The sequence below is a fragment of the Crotalus tigris genome, unplaced genomic scaffold, assembly GCF_016545835.1.
Source record: "Crotalus tigris isolate CLP2741 ecotype Arizona unplaced genomic scaffold, ASM1654583v1 scf7180000017833.3397121, whole genome shotgun sequence".
Lineage (NCBI taxonomy): Eukaryota > Metazoa > Chordata > Lepidosauria > Squamata > Viperidae > Crotalus > Crotalus tigris.
The window spans coordinates 2,216,407-2,234,224 of record NW_024096661.1 but is presented as its reverse complement, the minus strand read 5'-3'; the positions used below and the strand labels follow the sequence as shown (position 1 = coordinate 2,234,224).

The 17,818-nt window shown below is 37.6% G+C and overlaps 1 protein-coding gene across 3 annotated transcripts in view; it reads left to right on the top strand.

Annotated features, from left to right (window-relative positions):
• MDN1 (midasin AAA ATPase 1) overlaps positions 1-17,818 on the top strand; it is a 128,832-nt gene that overhangs the window by 21,754 nt on the left and 89,260 nt on the right. For all 3 annotated transcript variants that reach the window (XM_039343129.1, XM_039343130.1, XM_039343128.1), the window contains exons 19-37: positions 1,125-1,221; positions 3,443-3,556; positions 3,819-3,966; positions 4,101-4,208; positions 4,984-5,135; positions 5,413-5,591; positions 7,065-7,273; positions 7,942-8,088; positions 8,917-9,058; positions 9,432-9,566; positions 10,328-10,466; positions 10,906-11,044; positions 11,135-11,265; positions 11,810-11,945; positions 12,191-12,317; positions 12,594-12,827; positions 14,010-14,207; positions 14,898-15,106; positions 16,855-16,977. In XM_039343129.1, the coding sequence (XP_039199063.1) occupies positions 1,125-1,221; positions 3,443-3,556; positions 3,819-3,966; positions 4,101-4,208; positions 4,984-5,135; positions 5,413-5,591; positions 7,065-7,273; positions 7,942-8,088; positions 8,917-9,058; positions 9,432-9,566; positions 10,328-10,466; positions 10,906-11,044; positions 11,135-11,265; positions 11,810-11,945; positions 12,191-12,317; positions 12,594-12,827; positions 14,010-14,207; positions 14,898-15,106; positions 16,855-16,977 (2,867 nt within the window). The remainder of the gene's footprint in view (positions 1-1,124; positions 1,222-3,442; positions 3,557-3,818; positions 3,967-4,100; positions 4,209-4,983; positions 5,136-5,412; positions 5,592-7,064; positions 7,274-7,941; positions 8,089-8,916; positions 9,059-9,431; positions 9,567-10,327; positions 10,467-10,905; positions 11,045-11,134; positions 11,266-11,809; positions 11,946-12,190; positions 12,318-12,593; positions 12,828-14,009; positions 14,208-14,897; positions 15,107-16,854; positions 16,978-17,818) is intronic.

Here is a 17,818-nt window from a genome sequence, read left to right as displayed (position 1 = left end):
AGTATTTTAATGCTGGTAGAGATAAGGATAACAAATTTGATTATTTGGTACTTGTTTATGTACTTCCACAGTACTTGGCTACTGTGCCTTGAGAATGCTGGACTAGATACTCATTTCCCCATGATTTATCCAAATAAACTCTGTAATGCTCTCATTTTCAAAAGACCTGCGGTCTCAAAGCAAGATTTTATAATCCACCAAAAAGTGGCAGTAGATTGGGGTAGGCAAGATTGAGATTCATGGAGAACCCATACATGGAGAGAATAACCTTTTCTTTAGCTAAAGTATTTTATCTTGATTGCTGTAAAGGTCTGGCAAGTTTTGGATCCTCAGATGGTAATATTCGTATGCAAGTGGGTGTGCTCATATGATGTATTTTCAGCAGAAGGTTGAAAAACTAAAATGTGATGCCATCAACCTGCCAATAGTTGTCCTAGGAGAGATGTTCTTAGTTTTTTCAGCGGCAAGTTTATAGAAAACTGATTCCTTTTTTCTCCCATAATTATAATTTGAATCAACACTGAATTCTGAATTTTAGGATAAATTTATTTTTCTCTCAGAAGCTGTCTAAGAGAATTTAACTTGGCTCCAATCCACTTTCAGCCTCACAGTGTCATTGTTTCTTGCAATATTTTTATTTTTCTGTATGTTTCAGATTCAGCTTAGAGTTGACATCACTACTTTTTCATTTATAAATTGGAAATGAAACCGACTAAATAGTTAGAGCAGGGGTGTCAAACTGCCAGCCTGCGGGCCAGATGCATCATGCTGAAACCGTGCCCACCTAGCTCCGGCATTGGGATATGACATGTCACATGACGCAGTGAGTTTGACACCCCTGAGTTAGAGACTTGAAATGTCAATGTCTGGCCACAGTTCTATGGAAATGTAGTTGATGAGATCAGGAGGCTGGTATTGTTTTTATAGACCGTTGATAGATATTACGGAAATATCAACTTCAATAATGCAGAATATGAATAATGTATGGATAAAGCAACAAAACTACCTATTACCAACTTTTAAGTACACAACATCTGCCCAAGGCTTGCTTGTTAATATGTTTTGCTTTGTGTTCCTGAGGTAAACTGGAACTGAAATTAGATGTCTGTGCTTTTTCATTTTAGAGCCATTGGTACGTGATTCCAATTTTCATTTATTTGCCTGTATGAATCCAGCTACTGATGTTGGAAAAAGAAATCTACCTCCAGGAATACGAAACAGGTAAAGACAGAATAACCAGTTCTACAAAATTAAATGATTGTTCTGAAGCTGATGTTAGTAGGAACTGCTACTGTTTTCTTTTTATACATTGTTCTGAAATCCACCTTTGCTCTTGAAGCAAAATACAAATGTTTTTGAATATCTGAAATATATCTTTATTGCATCATACTTTAACTGGACCATACTGGGAACTAATCTACAAGCAAAGAGCCTTACTAGTGTGTCTCTGGAATGAGTAGATGATGCTATTGTATAAACTTTTGGGAATTGTAGTTCAAGTTGTTTTGAGTCATCACATTCAGAGCAAGGCTAGAATTATATAGTGATCCCTTGGGAAACATAAAGGAGAAAACGTTGGGTATCTTCTGATAGGTCAGCATTACTAGTAAGCTGCGTAGTAGATGGATAGCTATATATGAGTGAATTTTATGCTTATTTGATCCATTGTAGGCCATACTTTCTGATTTAGCATGGCAAGTAGGAGAACTGTGAGAATTATGTCATTAGTGGTGGTTTGCCAAGTGCTTATTAAGCATTACATTCTCCACTTACACTTTGATTTCCCCACTGAGTACTTAGTAGGCTGCACTTGACAATAGAATTAAATTTAGGGTTATGGAACTGTCTCTGTAGAATTCAAAGTTATTTAACAGCAAAAGAGCTGCATGTTGCTTAGCGAGATTCACTAATGAAATTCCAGTACATTGTGTTCTGTATGTAACCTCAGTTGGACTGGATTGCTTATGGGGCTGCAAGGGTCCTCAGCTTTTTTTCTGTAGTCCCTGTAAGTTCTCCCCCCCCCTCCAAATACAACACCCATTTTCAGCAGCAAAAAATGTGTGATTTCCTGTCATTGTTCAATGAAAAAGAGAAATAACGCCTTGTAAACTGAACACAAATTCTTCAGTAAAAATGTCTGCCAAAATTGAAAGAAAACAAATCTGAATCCTTCCCTCCCAGTTCCACTCCTGTATTGCTTCGTATAGCTTTGAGCTGTAAAAACATTAAATTTAAATTTTACTGCTGCAAAAGGCAAACACTTTGCCTTTTTGCAGCAGTAAAAGCTGTCCATACATCATCTTGAATAATATAATTCAGGTGAATTGATTTTATCCAACTTTTGACACTTTGTTGAAGATAGCTTGGGAACTTTTTTCCTCACAAAAACTAATGCATGTATAAGCCAATGCCTCTCATTTTTAAAAAGCATTTAGTGGTATTCAGGGCTTCTCAAATGTTGGCTTGACTTGTTAAGATAGTGGTAATCTGTGAATGATTCTTCCTCTCTTGCCAATGCCTTGTCTTAGGTGTCCTTACACACTCTGGTGCACCCTCTCCAATCTTCACTGTGTCACCCTTGCACACTCTCCTTGACCCTAGCCATGCTTCTCTCAAACCTACACTCACTCTACCCATACCTTGTCACGCATCCCTTGCACCATTGGAATCTCCTCATACCTTTCTTCACCCAGTACTTTCCTGCCTGCGGCCTGCTTGTAACCTGCCTGGGGTTTATAACTTTCTGCCAGCTTCCTAACTGACTTGATTGTTGGAAGCTGGCAGGAACTTGCCTCATCTAACGCTGTGGAATTCAGCTAATGATGGCAATCAGGACTTCAAGGATTGCCATCGCTAAGCAATGGAAATTTTTGTCCCAGTTGCCATTGTAAGTTAAGTACTATTTATGTGTATATATGGAGTTGTGTTACAGTGGTTTTGATTGTTTCTCTATTTTGCACAGGATTGTTTCTGATGAAAGACATGTTGTACAGTGTTAGGCACTTTTGACTGCCATTGAATCTGAGATAATATACAAGCAAATTATGAGATTCAGGAATGGGCCCTACCTGAATGCTCATGCTATACAATAGTTAGAATGCAGTATTGCAAGCTAACTCTGCCCACAGTCTAGAGTTCGATCCTGATGGGCTCAGGGCTGATTCAGCCTTCCATCCTTTCGAGTTTGGTAAAATGAGGATCCAGATTGTTGGGGGGAATATGCTGATTCTTGAAAACCACTCAGAGAGTGCTGTAAAGCAGTATGGAGCAAAATATAAGTCTAAATGCTATTGCGGTGTTCCTCTGTAATAGGTTAGAACTTGTATTACCATATAACACTTTTATGCTATGATTGGCAGATTGGTGTTTAGTCTTCAGTTTTAAATTAGTATGACTTGGCATGAAGGTACCTTGAACTTTTAAATGTATTGTCACCTTACAGGTTTACTGAAATCTACATAGAAGAATTACAGAATGAAGAAGACTTACATATTCTTATAATGGATTATCTAAAAGGGCTAAATGTGAGCAAAAATGTAGTTCATGGGATCATCAAGTAAGTCAAATGCTGGATGTTTGATTACTGTTTGTACCTATTACAGCAATTATAACAATTCAGAAACCTTGTATTGTAATTTTTGACTCCGTTTTTGTTCAGGACTTTGTGTTAAGATTTTGGGGGTGGTTCAGGGTTAGATTATTTTACCTTGGCTACTTTTTTGTGTTTTATGTTATTTCTGTGAGTCTAAAATTTAATGAAGATGTTGATGTCAAACCCAGAAAAACTGAGTTATTTATTCCTTTCTTTACATTTGTAGCTTCTATCTGACAGTGAGAAAAGAGTGTGAATCAAAATTGATGGATGGGACAGGCCATAAGCCTCATTATAGCCTTCGCACCTTGTGTAGAGCTTTGAAGTTTGCATCATCCAATCCATGCAACAATATCCAGCGCTCACTTTATGAGGTAAAGTAAATTGTTCCTGAACATTGAAAATTGTAATCAGAAAATAATATTTTTTCACCTTCGTACTTAACATTTTATGAGTGTCCCCCTCCTGCACCTGCCAATAATGCATTTTAATATTTTGCTTCTTGTAGGGCTTTTGCTTGGGTTTTCTTACTCAGCTTGATAGAAACTCTTATCCAATTGTTCAACACCTCATATGTCAGCATATTTTGTTTGGAAACACAAAAAGTCTAAAGCAGGCAAGTATTCAAATAATTAGAATTAATTTTTTGCTGTTGAAATGAAGGCTATCTTCTCACTATTCAATGCTTTGAGCTCTGAAAGCCCATTTCAGAACAAATCCCCGTTGTTTCAGTGTTTTGTCGCAACTTAAGATAAAATGAGGAATTTTGTTTCTGTGTTCTATTACAGAAACTGAAACAAGCTCATTATATTCTTACTTTTCAACCTTCAGCCACAAATTTAGGCAAGATTCAATCCCTACTGGGGGTTATGCTCCATCCAAACTGTGGAAAAATTGGCCAGAGAGATTATTTTTAAATGTATTGTCTAGAACAAACAAAAAGCAGGATGTGGATAATATTTGCTGCTATAGCTAGAGTGTAGATAGCATTCATAAGAGACTAGCACCGCAAAAACTTTTACATTACTAGGATGAAACATGATGCTGTAAGAATTTTTGAATATCTGTTTTAATTCCAAAGGGAGCCATTTTGTTCTGAGATAAGATTGCAGTGTTTTATGCTTTGTACATAGCCTTACAGTAGAGTTTGAATCTTGTAATCATACTGGTTACATCTTGCTTTATTCTATTTACTTGGATTTTCTTGTAATCTTGCCTTTCCGTTACATAGGCCATTGAAGAATGGATATGAATTGAGTTTATCATTGGTATTATATCTAGGTGGCTAGAATAAAACTCACCTAGTTCTCATAAGGGGGAAATGCAACATTATGATGTTTTAAGAGGGTCTGTCGATAGCTTAAATTTATATTTTTATAACACCATTTTAGTCCTTACCAGAGCCTAAAGGAGGCAAAATGATAAAAGTAGAAGGCTACTGGATTTCAGCTGGTGATAACGAACCAACTATTGATGAGACTTACATTCTCACACCTTCAGTCAAACTTAACCTCAAAGATATTGTCCGAGTTGTATCAGCTGGGTACGTTGGATTTAATTCTTTTTTCTGTTCTGTGAAAATAGTTTAATTTAATTTGATATATAAAAGTAGTGTTGACTTTTGTTTAATGCAACATATTCCTCGATATCAACTTAGACCTCGATGATAGCAATAACATTAAATCTCATTGTTTGAAAGCTACTTTAAGCAACATATATAGTAAGACTGTAAAAAAATTAAATGTAGAGAAATTTTTTTGTAAAGTTCTTGGCCACTGTAGAATCTTATCTCTAACTTTATGATCTGCTAATTCTTCAAGGACATACCCTGTTCTGATACAGGGAGATACTTCCATTGGTAAAACCAGCTTAATCCGTTGGTTGGCTGCTGCAAGTGGAAACCACTGTGTTCGGATTAATAATCACGAGCATACTGACATTCAGGAGTATATAGGCTGTTATACATCAGATATATCTGGAAAGCTGATATTTAAAGAAGGTATGAGGATTGTGGTTACTCTGCAAATTTCTTGGCCATTCTTTTCTTTTCCAGCAAGGGTTACATTGAATGTTATTTCAAAGATTGCAAAACTGTTAGTATTTGTATTATTATTACGTGTACCACTATTGTACTCTACAGGATTATGGAAGTTGTTTTTGCTTTAGCATTACTTTTAGAGCATGGATGGTAGCTCATGTTTAGTGAGAACTGTTCTGTTCTATGAGAAGTGGCCTGTTCCTGAAAATAAATAACATTCTGCTGGCAGGTAGGCTTGCAAATTGACTATTAGTTGGAAGGAAGCATGAGCTAAGGAGGAAAATGAGAACATGAAATACCGAAGGATTTTGCAGATATACATTTCAAATATTCAGTTCAAAAGTGATTCAGTAAAATTATCCCTTTGAATTGAATCTTCAAGTGTGTGCAGCAGAAGTTACAATCCAGAGAGTGGCAATAAAATGAGTTCAAAGAGAATAAGAGTTCTTGCATTTTTACTTAAAAATAAGCCACTATAAATTCAGGGGATGTTTCTTTTAGGTCCACGGGTTACTGTTTTTTTCTTTTCTTTTTTGCCATTACTAGAAAATTATTTGAGTCCAGTTAAAATTACTCTCGTGAGGCTGTGGAGTGGTTTAGTTAATACTAATGCATTGTTGAAGTGGATTGTTCTGTTTATGCAGGGCAACTGATAATTTGGATTTATATTCAAAGTAACTGCAAGGGGAAGCAGACTTATTGTTTGTGATCCTAAAAGGCAGGGCTCGGAATCAGGAGATTAAAATTTATAAGGAAATAGTTTTAGACTATAACTATATAATTAAGAATTTCTTAATTATAAACTGTCCCTAATAGAGCAAACTCTACCTGAAGTGATGAGTTCTCTTGTACTGGAGAACTTAAACAGGGTGAATAGTCATCCGTCATGGGATTGATCGACTGATTAATATCAGGTTTATATGCTGCTATAGGCAAATCTGAGTGGATGACAGGTCTCCAATAGTAATACGATTAAAAAAAACTGCAAAACACAACAATGTACAATATTAACTACTCAACCTACCTTAACACTTATATCCATTCACTCTTCAGGAAGGAGAAAAACAACCTCTTCAAACTTTAAAGTGTACTGAAAGAACCAGCTTGCAGTGTGGAGGTGAAGTGTTCCAGTGGGTACTCTAGTGCAGTGTTTCTCAATCTAAGCAACTTTTAAGATGGATGGACTTCAACGCCCAGAATTTCCCGGCCAGCATGCTGAATGGGGAATTCTGAGAGTTGACGTTCACCTATCATAAAGTTGCTGAGGTTAAGAAGCACTGCTCTAGTGGATACCGCACTGGGTGTCAAAGTACATGCCTTCTAAAAGTCCCTTCCCATTCTGATTCTTTGATTTTTTCCAAGATTTTTTCACTACTTCTCACTGCAGAATGTAAATAAAATCCGCACACGTACTGTTTGGTAATTGCTTTAAAGGTGTCCTCATTGATGCAATGCGAAAGGGATACTGGATTATCTTAGATGAACTGAACTTGGCGCCTACCGATGTTTTAGAGGCACTGAACAGATTGTTAGATGACAACAGAGAGCTGTTCATTACGGAGACTCAAGAAACAGTCAGAGCTCATCCACGATTCATGCTGTTTGCAACCCAGAATCCTCCGGGACTCTATGGAGGCAGGAAGGTTTGTCGACTGTCCTAAAATCATTATTTCTTCATGCTTCTGTCCTTACGATGATACACTGCACATAAATACATTTCTCTAATTCAGGAGTGTCAAACTGCCGGTCTGTGGGCCGGTTTCATCATACTGGAGCTGCGCCCACCCCATTGCCGGCAATGGTGAAAAAGCTCCGATACATTGCGCGATGTCACGTGACGTTGCATGTTTGACATGTCTGCTCTAATTAATCATTGAAATCACTACCAGTATGGAAAATACAGACAGAAAAACTGAAAAGTGATTTTTTTTTTTCCCATTAAGCGTGATGGACGAGAATGATCTTGATCTGGAGAGAATGGCCAGATCTATATAAGAATTTGTAACATAGGTCTGTATTTCTGGACATCTCCCTTCCGTGTTTATTAGCAATGTGCTAAAAATGCACATGCTTTAATGTGTATTTATATTCTTTTGCTATAACATAAAAGAAACATGTATATAAGATGTGCATTGTCTCAACTTCCACAGAATGGATATTTCAAAATGAATTTGTAATCTTTGAAAAAAAAATGTTGATCTTCTTTGAATAAATGTTGATGGAGATAAGGAATAAACTATTTATTTATTTATTTATTTATTATAGTGGTAGGAGTTCCAGAGGTACTGTTTCAATTAACATCTTTTTATAGGTTTTATCTAAAGCCTTCAGAAATAGATTTGTGGAGCTGCATTTTGATGAGTTACCCAGTACAGAATTGGAAAACATTTTGCACAAAAGATGCCAGCTTCCACCTTCTTACTGCAGCAAATTGATCAAAGTCATGCTGGAACTACAGGTACTGCTAATTATTGTGCTGTTTTCTTAAGAGGAAGCAAACAAAGTAGGCTGAATTGAATTTCACGGATATCTTTTCCAAGTATGAACTTGTCTGATGGACAGCTATATAAATGTGGGAAAACGGTTAATTTGGTTACGTAGAGGAAAGGTGCTCTTCTCACTACCCCTCCCATTTCACATTTGTGGCTAGGCCCAGTTTGAGGGGGATTTATTTTCTTGTCTTTTTCATTGTTCAGTGACATCTCTGTTTATATTTGATTTTGGGCTCAGCCACTGAATGAAACCAAAGGAAACAACTGATTGCACTATTATCTAGATCACATGATCTCTATCTTTCCTGAGCAGTAGGAGATAGAGTATTTCCCTCTTGTGAGCCTCTGGGACAGTGGCCCCCAACCTTTTGGGCACCAGGGACCACTTCCATGGAGAAAGTTTTTTCCGTGGACCGGAAGGGGCATGGTTTTGTATGCCACCTGCATCCTGTAGATGGGGCTTCACTTGTTTGCCTGGCCCAGTTGCTGGCATGCTGTGGACTGGGGATTGGGGACCTCTGCTCTAGGATATCACATTAAAAAGAACCTTTATCAGAGAGTCCAAAATCCCATTTGAGCACCTGTTTCTCACAGATCTCATACAGGCGTGTTGCTTGTGAGTTTCTTGTCTGTAATGAAAATTCCAGTGAATAGCTGCTAAGATATATTGAACCAGTAGACCAATCTGGGAAATGTGGTGGGAAGGATAATATACTTCAGGACATCTGAAGAAATCATTGCGGGAACATAATATAATATTGGATAGTGAGCTCTTGCTTTGCTGTTTCCTTTAGTCTTATCGCAGAGGTTCATCGGTGTTTGCAGGCAAGCATGGCTTCATTACTCTCCGTGACCTGTTTCGCTGGGCAGAAAGGTACCGATTAGCAGAACAGACAGTGAAGGACTATGACTGGCTTCAGCATTTAGCAAATGATGGTGAGACTTCCCTCCTTTTTTCAGTTTACACAATCTGTCTGTCTGTTATCTGGTAACCCAAATATGAAATGCCACTTCTATTTATTTGTTTGTTTATTAACATGTTTATCCCTTTTGTTATTTTATAAATAACTTAGGGCAGTGAAAATACATAATACTTTTTCCTCCTCCTGTTTTTCCCACAATAACAATCCTGTGAGATGGGTTGGGTTGAGAAAGAGTGGCTGGCCCAAAATCACCCAACTGGCTTTCATGACCAAGGCGGGACTAGAACTCAAGTCTTCTGATTTCTGGGGCGAGCACTTTAACCACTACTACAAACAGCCTCTTTTTTTTTTAAAAGTAATCATTATCCTTGTTTCTTTATTCTTAGGATTTATGCTTTTAGCTGGAAGAGTCAGAAAGCAAGAAGAAGTGGATATCATTCAAGCAGTCATTGAAAAATATTTTAAAAGAAAATTGGATCCCCAATATCTCTTCTCAGAAGAAAGTGTGAAAAAACAGCTAGGTCAGTTTGCAGAATTGATTTTTGATTATTCAGTAATTTACAAGCCAAACCAATAATATTAAGTATTGGAACATATTAGAATATTAGAACATATAGTAGTATATATATATTTTGGAAGCCAAATCAATCAAAGCTATGAGAAAAGCACCAGGCAATTTCTATAGGCTAATGTTGCAGATAGCAATTTTGCCCTTCCTTTGGTGCATTTAATAATTGGTGACTGAAAAGAAAAGCAGTGATCTTGTCATAAGGGAAATTCAACTTTGAAATAACTGGGGCTATACATTTTAATTACCATTGTAACTACAGGGCACATTTTAATATAACTAAGTGGGAATTAATACAGGTAGTACATTTGTTTAGTGAACCACTGCAGTTGTTAAATTAGTGACACCGTTGTTAAGTGAATCTGACTTCCCCCTTTGACTTTGCTTGTCAGAAGGTCATAAAATCTGATCACATGACCCTAGGAGACTACAACCATCATAAATATGAACCAGTTAGCAAGCATCTGAATGTAAATCACTTGACTCTGGGGATGCTGAACTGGTCCTAAATGTGAAAAATGGTCACAAGTCACTTTTCAGCGCCGTTGTAACTTCAAATGGTCACTAAACCAATTGTTGTAAGTCGAGGACTATCTGTATTTTATTTTCAGATTCAGAATTTATTAAAATAATTTAATGTTTAGTCGATGTTCCTTCAGTTCTCGTTTCTGGCTTTTTGCCTCTGCTTATCTCTTTAAATCTCCTTTGCATCAGCTAAGTCACCTGCTGGGCTGCCTAGAATGGATGAGGAATTCAGCCACGTTGTATGGACTCAAGGAATGAGGAGACTTGCAGTCTTGGCAGGCCGAGCTTTGGAGTTCGGTGAACCCGTACTACTGGTTGGAGATACAGGGTAAACTAATCTCTTCTTGGTTAATCTCCGTTTTGAACTGAGCCACAGAGCATAAGGCCACATGTGAGAAATTTAAGGCTCCCTTGTTGTCAGTGGCTCTTGGTTTATTTTATTTCTACTTTTATTGGCTTTTAAAGCACTTCAACCACAAATGTCAAAAAAATGACAGCATGGCCTTTTTGTGTTTTGAAGATGGAAGAACATGAAACATTAGAAAAGCTTGTAAAATAAGATTTAAGGATAGTAGTTAAAAAAAAAAAGAAGAACCTGCAGCTCAAAACCTGATGGGCCTTCTGCCACTGCATTGTTGCCCTGCTCTTCCCTATGACATGGCACTATTCACTTTGACGTTCAACCTCTGCTGTAATGGCTACTAACCATCATATCGGCCACTAAGATGACAATAAGCTTAATGCAATTGACTTTACCAACTTTACAGGTGTGGCAAAACAACTATTTGTCAGATCTTTGCAGCTCTAGCAAATCAGAAGTTGTATTCTGTGAATTGCCACTTGCACATGGAGACATCAGACTTCCTGGGAGGACTGCGGCCAGTTAGACAGCGATCAAAGGACAAGGTCAGTTGGCTATAAGATTCTGAGTACACCTAAGAACTTTAAACGCTCCAATGTTTGTGCTGAATCTCTTCTCTCTCTTTTTCCTAATAGGATGAAGTTGACAGCTCTAGGCTATTTGAATGGCATGATGGAGCCCTTGTTCTAGCAATGAAAGAGGATGGTTTTTTTCTCATGGATGAGATTTCATTAGCAGATGATTCTGTTCTAGAAAGACTTAATAGGTATGCATCAGAAAGCAGGACATTTCAGTCTTGCTTTTCTTGATGTGTTTATCACTAATGCAGATTAAACACTGTACTGTCACATTCCAGCAGTTTCTGATTCTTAGGATTATCAGATCTTGCTTATTTATTGGAATTGAGCAGTATGAGCCGAGGTGGCGCAGCAGTTGGAGTGCAGTACTGCAGGCCACTTTAGCTAACTGTGTGCAGCAGGTCAGCGGTTCAAATCTCACCGGCTCAAGGTTGACTCAGCCTTCCATCCTTCCGGGGTAGGTAAAATGAGGACCCAGATTGTTGGGGGCAATGTAAATATATATATATATATATATATATATATATATATATATATATATATATATATACACACACACACACACACACACACATTGCTTACTGGTGTACACCGCTTAGAGAGTGCTTGCACTTAAAGCGGTATATAAGTCTCATAAATAAATAAATAAATAATTTTAAGGTACCACAAATTTCTCCACTGTGTATGGTACAATACAGTAATACAGCCATGTCTCTGGGGTTTTTCTTCTAGCGTCCTGGAAACTGAAAAGACACTGGTGTTAGCAGAGAAGGCTAGTGAGGACAGCGAAATAGAGCTGCTGACTGCAGGAAAGAAATTTCGCATTTTAGCTACAATGAATCCTGGGGGTGACTTTGGGAAGAAAGAGGTAATGAAGACCAATTTAGTTCTGGGTTATGAATCCCATCATGCTAATTACACCTGTGATGTTACAGTTGAAAGAATTGGTTATGCTTTATTGCATGTGTGATGCTGATAGGGTTGACAGAACCAACAATTAAATATATTAATCCCTGCAATTAATCCATTTAAAAAAAAAATCCATAAAATAAGCTAACAAACTACAGCTGTAATATGCTAACAATAACCTCAGCTACGTTTTCTTGCCTACAGCTATCGCCTGCCCTGCGTAATAGGTTTACCGAAATATGGTGTCCGCAAAGTAATAGCCGTGAGGATTTAATGCAGATCGTCAAGCACAATCTTTATCCAGGACTCTGTCTATCTGCAAAAAATGAAGGTAAATCTCACTGAAAAATGCTTTATCCCCAACCTTAAACAGCTTGTTTTCAATAAGCAGTCCCTTGCATTTTTGCTAAGACATATTTTGACAGTAATTTATAGGTTTTTAAACTTTTCAGCCTTTTATCTTGATCCTTCCATATTAACTTCCCTAGAAAAGTTTTCTGGTTATTGATTTGTGTTTTTTAAAAGTATAGTTACAGAAAAAAAAACTGTTGTCTGTGTATATTGATTTCATTCTTGTATTTTCTTCTTCCCCTCCTGGTTGCCATAGGAATGGATATAGCAAAGCTCATGATGGATTTCATAAATTGGCTGAGTAATCAAGAATTTGGGCCTAATTGTATTCTCAGCATCCGGAATGTTCTGTCATGGGTCAATTTCATGAATGTTATGGCACAAGATAGACTGCCTGGTGGTTCAGAGGAACACCAGTTCTTTCGCGTTTCTCCAGTGCTGACTTTTGTCCATGCTGCATGTCTCGTATATATTGATGGCATTGGCTCAGGTAAATCTTCAGGATTTTCTTCATGGGAGAATGATTTAGCAGTGGAGACAGCCAGCCTCAGTGGAACACTTTATTACGCATGGGATATATTTTTGGATGTGTGAATACTGGATAGAGTCAGAATCGTTGTTGTATGTGAGTGTGGTGGCTTAATGTGTCTAGGTCAGGGGTAGGCAACCTTGTCTCTTTTATGACTCGTGGACTTCAACTCCCAGAATTACTGAACCAGCCATGCTGGCTCAGGAATTCTGGGAGTTGACGTCCACGAGTCATAAAAGAGCCAAGGTTGCCTACCCCTGGTCTAGGTGCAGAATACAAGGGAAGGAATTGGGTGGATGGTGAATCTGTAGCACGCAGTCATGAGTAGATCAGTGAGGTGTTTGGAAGGGTGCTGGGGAAAAATCCTTCAGAGGACATGCCATCTGGACAATCTAAACTGAAATGCCATAGGTCAGTGATGGCGAACCTTTTACAGACTGAGTGCTCAAACTGCAACCCAAAACCCAATTATGTATCGTTGGGTACCGGGTGGGCATGGCCCATTGGGTGGGCGTGGCCACGGTGGTAACAGTAGACTGGATAGGACTAAAAGGTTCAATCAATCAATTCCAACTTTGCGAGATCTTTTTTTTCCCCCGTGAGGTTGAAATTGATTGATTAATTGAACCTTTTTTTTTTTTTGCACACGGCAGCGGAGGCCTAAAGCAAAAAAGTTTTATAAAACTCAGCTGAAGGCCTAGGACTGGGGCGACGGCCCGCGTGCCCACAGAGAGGGCACTGCGTGCCACAGGTTCGCCACCACGGCCATAGGTTATTAATACTCTACCATAGAGTAGAGGTGGGCATCATAGTATGGCCTGCCCATTTGTGGAACTAACTTCCTTTGGAGATTAGGTGAGCTTCTGCATTGAAATGCTTTTGCCTGAGTGAGGACATATTTGTCCACACGTTTCCTTGTTCTTAAGACTTGCCCTATGAATGATACATTTAATTTTAAATTGCTGAGTGTTTTGGTTTTTACAAGTTTGCTATTAATCTATTTTAGGTATAGGTATAGGATCTGTTTAAAAAAAAACTCCTATTTTTCCAATAATGGTCAGTTTAAAATATTGTATAAACTCTTTCGTTATTTCCATTATTTTGATGTTTGGGGTTTTTTTTGTTTTTCTTTAAAAAACCTAGGCATGATGTCCTGTTCTTCTGGCTCGACCACTTTGGCACGTGGAAAATGTCTGGATTATTTGTGTAGAAAAATTTCCAAAATTGTGCGACTCGGCGATGATCAGAAGAATGAACTGAGAATGTATGATCTGGAAAGAGAAAGGGAAATGGTTTGGATGGAGAACTACGTAGGGATCCATCCATTTTATATATCAAGAGGTAAGAATCTATTTTTTTTTACAAATTTACCAAGTTGACAGCAGACTGTATGAAATGACAAGCTCTTGTTTAAACATAGAGAAAAATATTGTGGAATGGTCCTCTCAGTGGTATAGGTTGTTGTTGTTGTTGTTGTGGGAAAAATAGGGGGAGGAAGGAATATTATGTATGTTCACCATCCTGAATTACCTATTAAGGCAGGATAAGAATCGAATGAATGAACAAACAAATGAACGAACACTTGCACAATTCCCTGTGGTAAAAATATGCCATCTCTGCAAATTAGAAGATACAACCTCAAGAAAAAATGCTTTTAGCCTGTCTTGGTATGCTGATTTTCAATATGCATACAGTTATGGGTGAATTCATGAGAGAATGTTCAAACATTTGATTTTCCCATCTGTAGTGCAAAGGTCTTCTGTTGTTTATGTAGTTAACGACTACTAGTCACATATAAGGGAATCTTAAAGAGAGAAAATAGTCTTGGGAAACTCCAAAACTGGCCTGCTAAGAACTGAGCTTTCTCAGTGGATACAGCTAATAGGTCAAATGGAATAAAAATCAGGATGGATAGAAATAAAATAGAATATCCTAGAGAAGGACATGATCGATTATTTGAAATATTGAAGAGGAGTTTTCCATATACTGCTTTGACATTATTTTGGTCTGTTATCTTTGTTTTTACCACAGGCTTACTCTACCAGAAGAACAATTTGTTAGATTATGCTCTAAACGCAGGGACCACTTCAATGAATGCACAGCGGTTGTTACGAGCCCTGCAGCTAAGCAAGCCTATTCTCTTGGAAGGGTCTCCAGGGGTTGGGAAGACCAGCTTAGTGGCAGCCCTGGCCAAGGCTTCAGGAAATTGCCTAATTCGAATCAATCTCTCTGAACAAACAGTAGGTAGATGGCTGTGGTGTAGCTTGGAATTTCTGACCATGCAAACAACTGTTTTACAAATGTCAAGAGTTCAATACTCCTCTTAAGTCTTGAAATGCTACTTACTGGAGAAGGAAGTTTAGAAGTACATTAAGTAAATTAATGATTTTTTGACTCCCGAGAGAAAACCTCTAATCTTAACCAATTTTCCCAGAATGTTCGGGGTTTTTTTCACATGCTCAATAGACTCTGTGCTCAGCTCAACTTTTCAGAGGCAATTATTGGAAATATTCCATATTCTCACAGTGACACAATTATTAATCTCACGGAGACCATGGTGTTTTCTTTTGTTTTGTTTTTTTCTTATCCTAGCCTAAATATCCTGCCATGCCACAAAGAAGAAAAAATAAATAATATTTGCTGTAAAGAGAGACAGGAGCATTCAACGGGAAACCAAATATCTGAAGTATTGTATGTTATAGATATCCTTAACGCACCATTATGTGTAACGATGCTAAGAAAAAGATTCAGGCATGTCTTGAGCAGAGGTCTGAAGCTCTAGGACACAGCTTGACAAACTCTGAGTTTATTGCTTCTTATATACTTTTTACATACATAGGCTTTACCATTAACTGCTGACATTTTACATTCATAAGTTTAACCTTTAGCTGTTGACATAAAGTAATTGAAAAATTCCTTCATATAAGCAACTATTTTCTAGTAACATATTACCTGTTCAGAGAGCAGGTAAAAACAAGTACAGGTAGATTAAAAAGGAGAAAGAACTGACAAAGACAGGAAGAGATAAAGACAGGAAGAGATAAGGGGGAACTTAAAGCATATTATTTATTCAGGTAGGTAAGGTATTAAGTCAAAAGGGAGTGATCTTTTGGCTGCTTCCTTGGGACAAAGGGTATCAAAAGGTTATGAGGTTTGGGGGGGGAGCATGGCAGTTTGCTGCACGTGCTTTTTTCCCCACAATTATGGCCATACAGGATGTCAGTGCTGCTTATATTCTTTACCAGAAGGATGTAGGCACTGCAGATACACAGCAAAGTTATCCAACTTTTTTTCATATCGAGACTGTGCTTAGCATTTGAGTGGCCTGCTAAGGATCACATTCCCAAAGTAGAGGGTGAAATCCGGACATAACTAAAATTTCATTTGACCTAGTGGCTAAGGTGCTGGACTAGAAACCAAAAGACTGGAGTTCTAATTTTGCCTTAGGCACAAAAGCCAGTTGGATGACTTTGGGCCAATCACTATCTCTTTTAACCTAGCCCACTTACAGAGTTGTAGGCAACATAGGAGGAAGGAATATTAAATAGGTTCTCCACTTTGAGTTACTTAAAAAGTAATAAAGGTGGAATAAAAATAAAAAAAATACTTGAGTTTTAAAAGATTAATTTGACTTGGCCCGGTTACTCTCTTAACTTTTAATTATCACAGTCTTAAAAATTACAAGCTGGTAACAACATTTTGAAATTTCTGGACATTGCAGCCAACACTTTGGGAGACTCCATATACCTCAGAGGTTCCAACTGTCTTAGCACAACAATGCAAAGTCAGCTAGCCTGGAATACTGGTGTGTTGATATGTGTATGGTATTCACTGATTGAAAACAAATACCTTGATTTTTTCCCCCCTCCAGTAGAGTATTATTGATTATTTTTTGTTTGTCTCAAAACGTTGCATGCCTGGATGGATTTTTTTTTTTTAATTCTCACCATTTCGTATTTGTAAAGCTTGCCATCTCTCTTCTTATTAGGATATAACAGACTTATTTGGCACAGACCTGCCTGTTGAAGGAGGCAAAGGTGGGGAATTTGCCTGGCGTGATGGACCATTGCTTGCAGCACTGAAAGCAGGACACTGGATTGTATTGGATGAAGTGAGTTCAGCTTTCATCTCTCTCTCTCCTATCTATCACTCTCTTTTCTATCTATCACTATCTATCTATCTATCTCTTTTTATCTTTCTATCTATATCTATCTATCTTTCTGTATCTCTTTATCTCTCCATCTCTCTCTATCTCTCTCTATATCTGTCTCTCTATCTTTCTCTATCTCCCTCTATCTTTATCTCTCTATATCTCTATCTGTCTATCTCTCTCTCATCTCTCTTACTATCTCTATTTTCTCTCTATCTATATCTATCTATGTATCTCTATCTATCTCTTTCTCTATCTCTATCTTTCTCTCTCTATGTATCTCTATCTATCTCCCTATCTCTATCTCTTTAACTATCTCTCTCTCTCTTTTTATCTATCTAATTTATATCTGTCTCTATCTTTTTCTCTATCTATGTATCTCTATCTCTATCTTTATCTCTCTATCTCTATCTATCTCTGTGTCTCCCTCTCTCTCTCCCTCTCTCTCTCTCTCTATCTTATCTATCTCTCTTCTATCCATCTCACTCTATCTCTCTATCTCTATTTATCTGTGTATCTTATCTCTCTATCTATCAATCCAATCTATCTCTATCTCTCTATCTCTATTTCTCTATATATATCTATCTCCCTATCTCTATATCTCTTTAACTATCTCTCTATCTCTATCTCTTTATCTATCTCTCTATTTAATTTATATCTGTCTATCTCTATCTTTCTCTCTCTCTATCTTTATCTCTCTCTATCTCCCTATCTCTCTATCTATCTCTGTACCTCTCTCTCTTCCTCTCTCTCTCTCTCTCTCTCTTTCTATCTATCTTTCTATCTATTTATCTCTATCTTT